General features: G+C 43.3%; 2 protein-coding genes across 2 annotated transcripts; both read left to right on the top strand.

Annotated features, from left to right (window-relative positions):
- Positions 1-8,833: 8,833 nt before the first annotated feature.
- On the top strand, positions 8,834-9,934 carry LOC306939624 (26S proteasome non-ATPase regulatory subunit 4-like; the record flags this gene model as incomplete). Its single annotated transcript, XM_079524256.1, has 1 exon — positions 8,834-9,934. The coding sequence occupies one exon, from the start codon at positions 8,834-8,836 to the stop codon at positions 9,932-9,934; it is 1,101 nt and encodes a 366-aa protein (XP_079380382.1).
- Positions 9,935-11,434: 1,500 nt separating this feature from the next.
- On the top strand, positions 11,435-12,772 carry LOC306939360 (COP9 signalosome complex subunit 2-like; the record flags this gene model as incomplete). Its single annotated transcript, XM_079523947.1, has 1 exon — positions 11,435-12,772. The coding sequence occupies one exon, from the start codon at positions 11,435-11,437 to the stop codon at positions 12,770-12,772; it is 1,338 nt and encodes a 445-aa protein (XP_079380073.1).
- Positions 12,773-13,304: the final 532 nt, after the last annotated feature.

The raw sequence follows: 13,304 nt of genomic DNA, 5'->3' as shown, positions 1-13,304 counted from the left end.
AATACCTACAAAAATGTACTTAACCCATTTTGGAAGGGAACCCCTTTTGGTGTTGCATTATGTAATGCTTTAGCTATTGAAAATAGCAGATCTACAAGCTCATAGCGCGCCACCGAGTGGCACGCTACGAGCTTGTAGATCTGCTATTTTGACATAGAAAAACATAGCTTTTTCAAGAAAACAGTCAGGATTTAGAAGACATTTGCAGAATCGTTCCCAGGTCAAAATGGGTTAAATTCATTAACACCACAGAATATGATGAATTCTGTACCTCAGTCAAGGGACTGCCCCGTGGGGTCAGTTCCCGTACAAATTGGCTGGTGCCTAGTGCCAGCAGGCCCAGGAAGCATAGGAGATGAGGAATCAGGAACATGATGTCAGCCTGCAGGTTGTCTCTCTCTCAGTGGAGCCTGGATTGAAGTGTTGACGGGTCTCTGTCTCTGTTGCTGTCTGTGTCTCGCAGACTGTCTTTATATCTTTATATCAGAGGGCGTCTGCACAGTTGGCATGATGTGATTGGTCATAGTGTATTACTTAGCAAGTTAGCAGCTGTGGCGTTCACATACTCATTTCACCCACACCCTTTCACACGTGCACATCCGCTCACGGCCGCGCGCACACACACACACACACACACACACACACACACACACACACACACACACACACACACACACACACACACACACACACACACACACACACACACACGTTAAAGCTTCTTTTTCTCCATCTACTATGTTTTAAGGTGCATTTGTATTATTTTCATAAACATTTGCCCATTCTATGTCCCTTAAACAGACATGGATTGTTTCCCTATGTTCACTTTATCATAATGTAATGACTAAGATGATATTCTGGGATCCAGTGGTGGAAAGTATACAATTTTTACGTATTGTTTACTTTACTGGAGTATTTACAAAATTCTATACTTTTACGTCTACTCCATTGTATAACATCTCAGAGGCAAATATTGTACTTTCACTCCTCTACAATAATTTAGATTTTGATTAGTATTACAATACATGCATTAACCACTTTTAGCCTTATAAATACTTAAGGCTTTTTGAAAATAGCCGATCTACCCGAGCTCATTTGTAGATTGTGGTATTGATACATTCACTTACTGTAAGTAAACAAAATCACACCCGTGTGAAGTGAGTGGTGCAACTCCGTGTGGGGATCCCTGGGGGGTCCCCGGAAGTTCCAGACCCACATGACCACGGCCAGGGTGCCGGCCCGGTTCCGGCGAGCCGCCCCACGTCCGAAACGGTAGAGAAATGAGAGAGTTACCATGTGGGGGTCCCCGGGGAATCCCCGGGGGGTCCCCGGAACATTCAGACCCCCAGGAACGCGCTCAGGGGGCCGGGCCGATTCCGGCGAGCCGCCCCACGTCCGAAACGGTTGAGAAATGACAGAGTTACCGTGTGGGGGTCCCTCTACTGTACCCTCTACTGTACTGTACTGTCACTGTACTGTACTGGCACACCCAAAATCATCATATATACAGTTAATATGTGCGTGTGTGTTTGTGTGTGTGTTAGGTTGCGCACAGGTGGTGAAAAACAGGCCTACATATGTGAAGAAATAAGTATTTTTCTTCATGTACAGTTTATTCATGAACAATTAATTCAATGATTGTTTAACCTTAATTGTTTCATTTTAAAGGTAGTGTAAGTGATAGTTTTTGGTTGGGGGGAGGGGAGTTGCACCACTCAGTTCACACGGGTGTTCCAGTTCCAATTGTGTCTGCTCATGTCTTTGTGTCATCACTTGCAATCCCACTTGTTTAATCTGTATCCTGACTGCATTCTCTGTCCAAATTGGATACAATTGGCATCCCAGTTTTGGTTTCTGAAAATGCATTTTCTGTTTAATAAAAAGCTGGAGAGACATGGAGAGTGGAGACTCCTGTTACTGCAACAAACACTATATAGCAATGAGTACTATCACAATATGCAGCTTTTTAACACTTATTTTAACCAAAGAAAATCACTTACACTACCTTTAAGTTATGTGCTTTGAGATAATTGATTAAAAATCCCCTTTATTTTGGTAAATTATACCTGTTCTCCTTATGGGGATTAAAAAGAACAAACCAAAGGTTTATTCAGAGGTGTGTGTGTGTGTGTGTGTGTGTGTGTGTGTGTGTGTGTGTGTGTGTGTGTGTGTGTGTGTGTGTGTGTGTGTGTGTGTGTGTGTGTGTGTGTGTGTGTGTGTGTGTGTGTGTGTGTGTGTGTGTGTGTGTGTGTGTGTGTGTGTGTGTGTGTGTGTGTGTGTGTGTGTGTGTGTGTGTGTGTGTGTGTGTGTGTGTGTGTGTGTGTGTGTGTGTGTGTGTGTGTGTGTGTGTGTGTGTGTGTGTGTGTGTGTGTGTGTGTGTGTGTGTGTGTGTGTGTGTGTGTGTGTGTGTGTGTGTGTGTGTGCGTTCCAGTAAATGTGTTATCATTTCCCGCATGTTACTAAATGTTGGGTCAACCTTACTAGTCCATGAGCCAGACAAGTTTTCATTACGAAATGAGTGGGCAAAACCATACCTATATTAAATTGTTTAGAAGGTCAATATAAGTAAATTAATATATGATAACACTTCCACAGGAGCAGCTTTTTCATATTTATCACACATTTTGTTATTTTCACCTATATACATGTGAATAGGATGAAAAAACTTAAGAACTAGTGATCACCATGAAACTTCCCTAGTAGGCCACATTGAAATGCTCTGATGTATGATTACATCTAGAACACTCTAATATACACATTCATATTGATACAGATAGGAGTATTAAATAATTAATGCACAAAATCTCTGTACGTGCATACACACGTACATAGACCATGGGTTTTCAACAGGTGGTCCGTGGACCACTGGTGGTCCGTGGAGGTATTGCATGTGGTCCCTGACCATGCATTTAGTAATGTAGGATTTGTTGATTTTTTTAAATGTTCTTTCCACTAGTTGAGAAACCGTGAACTGAATGACCTGGTGACCTATGATGAGTCCATCCGTGTCATTTACTGACAAGTTGGAGTTCAAGAAATTCAACAGAAAAAGGGAGTTAGAATCTCAAGAAAGGGGAAGTGCACTGAATGACCTGGTGACCTATGATGAGTCCATCCATGTAGTCATTTACTGACAAGTTGGAGTTCAAGAAATTCAACAGAAAAAGGGAGTTAGAATCTCAAGAAAGGGGAAGTGCACCGGATTGTCTGGTTGAGTCATTATTATTAGGACATTTTACCAGTAGTAGTCAACGGTTGAGAAACAGTGGGATGTTGTATACACATGGGATGCATAGCAAGTGTTAAGTTACAAAAGCACTAATCTTAGCCCATATCCCCACCCAACACAATAGTGGTCCCCAGGTTGATTTGAAAAAATGCATTGAATGAGTAGTGCCCATGACGCGGGAACGAAATTCATTTTCTAGGCACTTTTTCTGGGGTCCCAACACGGCCTATAGTTGATTAATTACATGAAAACAATGATTTATTGTATTACAAGTTTTCTGAAATTGTATATTTAAATATGCAAATTAGGCATTATATAGGAAAATATTTCATTTTGTTAACATGTCAAAATCAAAGATTTTAAATGAGGGAATATTCAATGTCCATATAGTAGCCAATGTATCATCTAACTATAAATGCAAAGTCTCTGTGTCTGTACAGCTGTACGTCTGTAATACATGTAACACCAAAACCGTTCGCCCCACCTACTTCAAATTCGACACACGCGTTCTACACCCCCACAGGGAGTGCAGTGCCCGGTGTTGAGTTGGTCGGACCCATGATTGTCCAGAACTGCCACAAAAGGCCTCTGCCCGGGCCACAGCTGACATCACAAGGCCTCTGCCTCTGCAACTCCATATTTGGGCATGCCTAAATACGGGTTCGTCCCACCGACTTCTGACATCTGCATAGACCCCATATTTGGGCATGCCTGACAAGGATGGGCATAAAAGGTGATACCGCTGACATCACCATGACTTGACCAGCTCAACAGAACGATGAATTGGCTAATAGATGGCAGTTACAGATCACCTTTTTTACATGCCAATATGCCCAAAGGTACCCGAGCCTATACTGCAACCGGATGCGTGACGCACAACAACGTGCATAGAGAGCTGAGTCAGACAAAGCACGAGATGCACGCCTAAAGCTGCAAGATCTGTGGTTGGTGTCAATGCGGGATGCACTCTCAGTCCACGGCCACGCATCACCCTGTGTCCAACCAACATCATCTATCCATTCACTCTGCCCCACCAGTTTCCAGTGAGACCCTGCTTCGGCATGACTGTCAATAGGTCTAAGGGCCAGACACTACAACGTGTTGGGGTCTTCTGCATGAGGAACTTCTTCAGTATTGAATAAGTAAAATGACTATTCCAGTCAATTACCCATACTTGAATTATGCAGAAAGGTGTGATTATAGGTCTCTACACAATAATGGCTCAAACGTTTATCATATATTTTTGTAAGAATGTGTGTGGTAATATAGGGGGCCACATATTCAATGCATGATAACGACCACTAAGCTATGTGTCTGCAATGGTTATCATGCCAAACTGTGAAGTAGAGATGCACAACAAGTCAAAAAAATCACACCAGCTTTGCCCACCGATTTGATTCTATAGCTATGGCCCTGGCTCGTGTTATCACACTATAATAGTGTTTCTGATTGTATCTCTAGAGTTACAAAACGTACAAACACATGTTACCACTCATATTAAAGCTTAGAATGGTGAGCAGTTTTCTATAGCCATTAGGAACATGTTGGTTCTTAGCACACACTTCCAAAATGGGGATATTTGCAAGCCTTATTTTAAATTTCTTAGATGTGTGTGCAAAATACTGCATTAAAAGCCCATTTAAGCATATATGGAAGTTTTGTGGAAGTAAAATAACCATTCCAATCAATTCCCCATATTTGAATTATGCAGAAAAGTGGTTTCATTGGTCTCTGCACAAAGTAAGGTTCAAAAGTTGATCATATTTGTTGTCACAATTTGCATGTGGCAATATAGGGGTGCATGTACTCAATGCATGATAACGACCACTAAGCTGCTAGTCTGCGATTGTTATCATACAAAAATGTGAAGTAGACAAGTACAGCTAGTCAAAAATTCAAACAAGAATTTGCCCACCCATTTCGTAATTGATCTTTTATCAAATGTGGATGACACATTTTGCAAGTCTGAATTCAAATGAATTAATAATTACAATTCAATTCATATTTCTATGATCTAGTTCCCCATGTAATGCAGTCTGTTGGGTTTTTTTTTTAGATTTGTTTTTGGCTTTTCTGCCTTTATTGATAGTATAAAGTGAAGACTGACAGGAAAGAGAGAGAACGGGAGAGACATGCAGCAAAGGTCGTCATGAACGGGACTCGAACACGCGACACACTGTCAGGCCAGAGCATATATGTGGCATGCCGCATGTGCCTGGACCACTAGGCCAGCAGGCACCCCTGTTATGATTCATGCCACGTACAGCTAAGTAAGTCTGTGTACTGAACTTGAGATACAGTGTACTTCATGAGTTACAGTGCAGCTTACATTGTGCTTGATAGCGAGATGTTTCTCTGTCTGCATTGTACTGTCTTGATATGTGAGGCATTCTGTTAGGTGGCACCCATAAGGTCCGCCTGGCATGCCGACAGTAAGGCTAGCCCTGTACATCGTGAGGTCAACCTTGCGCATCATCATGCCACGTTCCTGTGTCGCGCATCTTCATATCTTATGAAGATGTCTCGTTTCTATGATGGCAGTATAAATATTCCCTGTCTGTCTAATAAACTTTGTGGTTTGTGCTGCGTAAAATATGCCTTCTCCGTCTCCAACTGTGTTCAGCTCCTCACCCGCCACATTGTTTGCTTCATTTCCTTTATTTACTGCGGATTGCATTCACACCTGCACCGAATCGTAATCAAGTGCGATTGGAAGCGAAGCGAAACCCCCGTTTTTGCTCGGAGTAGAATGCGGTTCTTTGATACGCATTAGGATTCGAATGAGCCTTCACACCTGCCAAACGAAGTGCACTTTCTGACAATGCGCAGCAGGATTCGTTTTAATCGCAGCAAAGCTTTCTGGTGTGAATGTCACCTTACACTACCTTTAAGTTATGTGCTTTGAGATAATTGATAAAAATCGCCTTTAAAAAGAACAAACCAAAGATTGTTGTTGTGATGTGGTGTTCACATATTCAGAGGTGTGTGTGTGTGTGTGTGTGTGTGTGTGTGTGTGTGTGTGTGTGTGTGTGTGTGTGTGTGTGTGTGTATGTGTGTGTGTGTGTGTGTGCGCGTGTGTGTGCGTGCGAGCATCCGTGCAGGTGTGCAGGTGTGTGTGTGACCTTCTAGTAAATGTGTTATCATTTACCGCATGATACTAAATGTTGGGTCAACATTACCTTGCTCTCTAAAAGCTCTATTCTTGTAAATGTAAACAATCCTCTCAAGTTGTGAGCGTTCCTTTTTAATGTGAACATCGATAAACCTTAATTCTTAGATATTTCAAATCAGGTCTTAAATATTTTGTTATTTTAATATTTTGACAAAATCTAAATGTGTGTGTGTGTGTGTGTGTGTGTGTGTGTGTGTGTGTGTGTGTGTGTGTGTGTGTGTGTGTGTGTGTGTGTGTGTGTGTGTGTGTGTGTGTGTGTGTGTGTGTGTGTGTGTGTGTGAAAAGAGAAAAGGTGATACAGTTATATGAGTTCATGGAGCAAAAGTAACTGTAATTATTTCTGTATTATAGAAATTATTAAATAAACTGAACAGAAAGCAATATGATAGCTTATGCTGTAACAATACTTCTTGGCAATAACTTTTATATTGTTGAAAAGGCTGTTTATCTTCCTTTTAATTTGTGCAACATTTGTAGGAACATGCATTTTGTGGGATGAGCAGCATAGTATACAGCTGAGTATGTGGGTTGTGCCCATGAAATCTATGCCAAATCTTCACTGCCAAATGCAGGTTACTGTGCTTATTCAGCTCTGCTGCTCATCCCACAAATGCATATTCCGAACCATTTAAAATGGAAATAAAAAGGCTTTCCAGTGATATAAAGCCAAGAAAGCAACAGAGACTGTACATCTATCTGTCCAAACTTTGTGTTTTACTTTAGTAGGTTGGTTGAATCTATAGTTTCTCAAGAATCCCCATGTTGGTTTAAGTTTTTCTTTTATAAAAGGTATGCAATTTCTCATACATTAAGTAAGTAAGCCTTGCAGAGCCATGAGGCCCATAGGGCAGGAGCCTATCTCCTGTTTAGCGTGAGGCAGCTTGATGTATTGTACACGTACACCCTCAGGGACTTACCCCCAATTTGACCCTTGATGCTCATTGCCAAGCCAGGGAGTCACTGGGTCCAAATTATTTTCTTTGGTAGGATATGACCCGTCCGGGGATGGAACCCCGCCCTGACCTCCCAGTGTCAGGACACTCTAACCACAAGGCCACTGAGCTGGTTCATTCCTCATACTCATATTAAGTCACACTAAATAAAAAATGGTGCTAAATAGCACTAAATGTTTCTTTGGCACATACTTATAGGGAAACCTCTTTTGGTACTACAGCATACTTTGTCAAGTGAGCTTTCCTCTAGTCTACTGCCTCATGATCCATGATAGCACCATGCCTCTCCTGGCCAGGGAATATGCTGCTCAGTGCTCTGCCAACCATGCCAAGAATATCTAATTGCAGCAGTTCCTGAAGCAATATTGGGACCTGAGCACACATGCACCACCTAGTGGTTATTATGTTACTAGCCACTGGTTTACCATGATTAAAGGACAATTTCGCAGCTGGAAGAAGCTGCAGTGTAGTGGGGAAAGACTCGTATTCATAATTAAAATTGACACCCTGTGAATGAAATAAAATACAAACAACATATAAGTATGTGTTCCTCTGGAAACTAGTCAAAGGTAATCGATTACCGGTACATCCCCCTTAAACAGGCTAATATTTAAATGTAACATGCAGGGAGACCTGTCTCCGCACAGAGTTCTGTCCACGCTCCAATTACTCAGGTGTAATTGTAAGTAGTCACTGATTACCCCCTCCCCTATAAAGCCTGATGCTCATTCATTCATTCCTGCTTGGCTCTTGTTTGAGCAAGGTATAGGCACTGGATTGTTTTGAGGTAAAACCATTAGTTTAGAGTAGACCATTGTATGTATTTGTAATGATCCTATGTTCCTCAGGTGCCCTCTTCTAATAAGGCAAGTCTGTTTGACACGACGTCACTGCTTAAAGCAAACATTAAAAGTCCATAGACTTGGCTGCCACGTTACATCGTGTCTGCCGGGCGTTGGAGGGGCTAGCGGCGAAAGCGCTCCTCAGAAATAAAAGCTGACATCCAGAGCGAAGAATTTTGTTATTTTTCCTATATACAGCTTTTGTCCCCACACGTCTCATATTTGCCATTGACAATGAAAGGAGAAATTAGGTCATGTCCGTCAAATATGATGATGTATGATGATGTATAATGATAAGAGCGCCCCTCACTTCACACCGGTGTGATTTGTATTTAATACATCATAATTATCTCAGGTCCACTGCCCGCTGCCGATCTACAGATCAGTTTTGCCCAAATATGGAGTTCCACACTGATGATGTCGTCACTATGAAATCATTAACGTGTCATACGAGAATAAGCCACTGGGTCATTGGACTGTTCCATGTTGACTCTTTATTCTGGTCCTCCCCCACAACGGGCCGTGATATTCATGACGCGGCTGCACTGATGTGATGTATATGAGTCATACGTCACCGTGGCAGTATAATATATATAGTGCACAGGTGGTATCTCAGTCTAGCATCAAGGTTTTCAAAATGGTGCTTGAAAGTACTATGTTCTGTGTGGACAACAGTGAATACATGAGAAATGGAGACTTTCTGCCGATGAGGCTACAGGCTCAGCAGGATGCCGTGGTCATCGTCTGCAAGTCCAAAACTCGGAGCAACCCAGAGAACAACGTGGGCCTCCTCACAATGGCAAACAACTGCGAGGTCCTGATGACACTACAGAACAATCCGGATACCGGTCGCTTCCAGTCCAAACTGCATGCCGTCCAGCCCCGTGGCAAGATCTCCTTTTGCACAGCCATCAGAGTGGCTCATCTCGCCCTGAAGCACAGACAAGGGAAGAACCACAAGATGAGAATCATCGCCTTCGTGGGGAGTCCTGTGGAGGATAACGAGAAAGACCTTGTCAAATTGGCAAAGCGCTTGAAAAAGGAGAAGGTCAATGTGGATATCATCAGTTTCGGAGAAGAGGAACTGAACACGGAAAAGCTTACTGCCTTCATGAACACTCTGAATGGCAACGAAGGGACAGGCTCCCACTTGGCCACTGTCCCTCCCGGGTCCAACCTCGCCGATGCCCTGGTCTCGTCACACATCCTGGACGGCGAGGGAGGTTCAATGATGGGCCTGGGTGCCAGTGAGTTCGAGTTCGGCGTGGACCCCAGCAACGACCCAGAGCTGGCCCTGGCCCTACGGGTGTCGATGGAGGAGCAAAGAGCAGCTGCTGCCTCTGCTGCCGAGGTAGGCATGCCCACACCCAATGCAAGCGAATCAGAGGAGGCCCTGTCTCGGATGTCTGCGTCTCAACCAGGCGGCTCGGAGCCCGACTTCGGCAGCATGACAGAGGAGGAGCAGATAGCCTATGCCCTGCAGATGTCCCTTTCGGGAGGGGAATTTGGGGACATGGACACGGGGGCCCCCATGGACACTACCGCGGAATCTACCAGGGAGCAGGATGACAATGACGTGATGCAGGATCCAGAGTTCCTTCAGAGTGTCATGGAGAACCTGCCCGGCGTGGACCCCAACGACGAGGCCATCCGTAACGCCATCAGCTCGCTCGTGGCGCAGCCAGGAAACAAGGCAGATAAGCCAGATGGCAAAAAGGATGAAGAGCCAAAGAAATGAGGGAGCAAGGACAGAAACATGCAGGACTGAGACATGGACGTGACATGAACAAGTTGGCATATTGCAGGACTTGTCATCCGTCTATAACTTTAGGGGTCAGAAGATGACCTCAATATGCATGTTAGGCAGGTGCAAAGTGCAAACTGCTCACATCTGTTTTTTTTCTTGTTCTTTCTTTTTATTCTTTTTTCCCCCCTACTCATGTATACTCGCAGCATATTATTAAGTCCTATTGATGGGGAAATATCGTAGTCTGGTTTTAAATGATCAGTGATCACTAATGTGAAACTAGGGCATTAATTAGCCATAGCAAATTTATAACCAACAAGGTTCAGAGATTTTACAATTCAACACTTTTTTTTACTTCCTGCTATCCGTAGCAATTAATTCCATACGATTTGCATGACCATGCAATGGTACCTGCGGCCAGAGCAAAAAACAATAGTACAAAAAAGATATGCACTATACAGTGATAGTAGTCATGTCATGTCATGCCAGGCAAATAAAGCACATGTTATTCTGTGAGTGTTTTAAAACAGTATAAGCCTGAGGAAGGTCGCAAGACCGAAACGTTGCTTCTTAAATAAATGCTCTGAACCCAGCAAGTGGCGGTGTGCGGGTGTCCCTCCTTTCCACATTGTATATGCCTCGTCATCATCGCACCTGCTCCAAATTACCGACCAGGTGTGCGGAAGTCATCTCTCTATAAAACAGTATAACCACCATAATGAATGAAGCATAGGCACAAACGGTAATCTTTGAGTGTACATTTTCACACAGAGCTGTACCACTCCAAGAAACTGGAGATGGGCTTCTCAATAACCTTACCTATGATGATGTGTGTGTGTGTGTGTGTGTGGGGCTGTGTCCAAGAACTCTTAGAATGGGTAGTGCACAATTTGAATTACATGATGGTGATTTTGAATCTGATTACTGTAGCTGTATCTGGGAGGGGATATTCTTTCCACTCTCTAAGGAACGGTGGCCATGTAATAGCAGCTAACATGACAATCTATTTTTAAATTAATAAAACACTATTTGTGTTTTTTTCCCTTGATCATCATCATTAATCACCTAAAGGCCAAACTAGTGCAGTAGCCAGTCTATGATGTCAGTCATCTATGACATGTTAGTCACCTACCGTATATGACCATCTATAGGTACTATATGACATCAGTATTATGACATTAGTTATTTCCATATTTGGGAAAAACAAACTATAAGGATAACTATAAGGATAAGAAAATAAATATAAATGAAATAATATAAGTTGATGTCTGTGCAGACAATACGTTTTGCCATTTTTGCAGCTTTAACGGGCGTGGAACGCGTGACAATCGCATGACAATCCAGTGACGTCATACGTCACTGCGGTGGTATATATATGTATATAGCAACAGGTCGCTTGGTTTCTGAGTCACTCCAGCACTAACTAGCTTTGTGATTCAATATAGCCTTCAGTTTAGCTCTCATTTAGTATAAGCAAGGAAAACCATCAAGATGTCTGATATGGAGGATGATTTCATGTGCGACGATGAAGAAGACTACGATCTGGAATCGGACGACAGCGCATCTGGACCCAACGTAGGCCTGGAGAACCAGTATTACAACTCCAAAGGTCTCAAGGAGGATGACCCCAAGGCAGCACTCGGCAGCTTTGAAAAGGTGCTGGAACTAGAGGGAGAGAAAGGAGAATGGGGATTCAAAGCACTCAAACAGATGGTCAAAATAAACTTCAAGCTGAACAACTTTCCCGAAATGATGAACAGATACAAGCGACTGCTGACATACATCAGCGGTGCCGTCACCAGCAACTACTCGGAGAAGTCCATCAACTCCATTCTGGACTACATCTCCACCTCCAAACAGATGGACCTGCTACAGGAGTTCTATGAAACTACTCTCGAGGCTTTGAAGGATGCGAGGAGTGACAGGTTGTGGTTTAAGATGAACTCAAAGCTGGGGAAACTGTACTTGGAGAGCGAGGAGTATGGAAAACTACAGAAGGTAGTCCAACAACTGCACCAGTCATGTCATACGGACGGCGGAAAGGATGACCTGAAGAAAGGCACACAGCTCCTGGAGATATACGCCCTGGAGATCCAGATGTACACCGCGCAGAAGGACAACAAGAAACTGAAGGCCCTGTACAAGCTCTCTCTTCACATCAAGTCGGCCATCCCTCATCCGCTCATCATGGGAGTCATCAGAGAATGTGGGGGGAAGATGCACCTGAGGGAGGGCGAGTTTGAGAAGGCTCACACGGACTTCTTCGAAGCCTTCAAAAACTACGATGAGTCTGGGAGCCCAAGGAGAACCACGTGCCTGAAGTACCTGGTCCTTGCCAACATGCTGATGAAGTCAGGAATCAACCCCTTTGACTCTCAGGAGGCCAAACCCTATAAAAATGACACTGAGATCCTAGTGATGACAAATCTGTTAGGCGCCTATCAGAATAACGACATTGCTGGATTTGAGAAAATCTTAAATCGCAGTAAAATAATGGAGGACACTTTCATCAGAGAGCACATCGAGGAACTCCTGCGTAACATCAGAACTCAAGTACTCATAAAGCTATTAAAACCGTACACAAGAATACACATCCCCTTTATCTCCAAGGAGCTGAACATTGATGTAGGCGATGTGGAGGGTTTGCTGGTGCAGTGCATACTGGCAAATACAATCCAGGGCCGCATTGACCAGCTTCACCAGCTAATAATACTGGACCATAAGAAGAGACAGGAACGCTACGCGGCTTTGGACAAATGGACAGAAAAGCTGAGTTCACTGAACCAAGCTATTGTCACCAAACACATGACGCCGTCAGACACTATGTAAAGAGGCCTTTTATCATGATGTCACAACAGGGGACCGAATAGACATACACACCAAGCCACACGGTGGAGTGGTAAGCACCGCAAAAAAAAGAAAAGGAAATAGCTGAAAATGGCATGTTTGAATGCTTCCATAAAAATGCCTCTCCATTTAGACCTTTTTGAGAGTCACAAAGAAAAGTCATAATAATCACCTTTAAAAATGGTGTCTGAGCAGGATCCCCATATACCGGTAGTGCAGTTTCTTCAGTTGAATAATAAAATATAAAAAAAAGACGGTTGGCTCGGTTTGTGCAAATGAGCAGAGCAGTAGACCGGACCATTAGCTAGGAGACATCTTATAGTCAAGTCACATTTATTTATATAGCACATTTCCATCGACATGCAAGCGCACAATGTGCTTCCAATTTTTTTACAATAAAGACAAGAAAATGCAAAGGTCAGTCGGTATAGTGGTGTACAGAGAGTAGTAGAGAACAGTGGAGGTTATTTCCTCAGCTAAGACCTTGCAGCTATGAATCAGAGATCTGAAAGCT

This window comes from Electrona antarctica (genome assembly GCF_951216825.1).
Source record: "Electrona antarctica genome assembly, chromosome: 16".
Classification (NCBI taxonomy): Eukaryota; Metazoa; Chordata; class Actinopteri; order Myctophiformes; family Myctophidae; genus Electrona; species Electrona antarctica.
The sequence above is the reverse complement of the archived record's forward strand: the minus strand, read 5'-3'. Positions and strand labels throughout refer to the sequence as shown.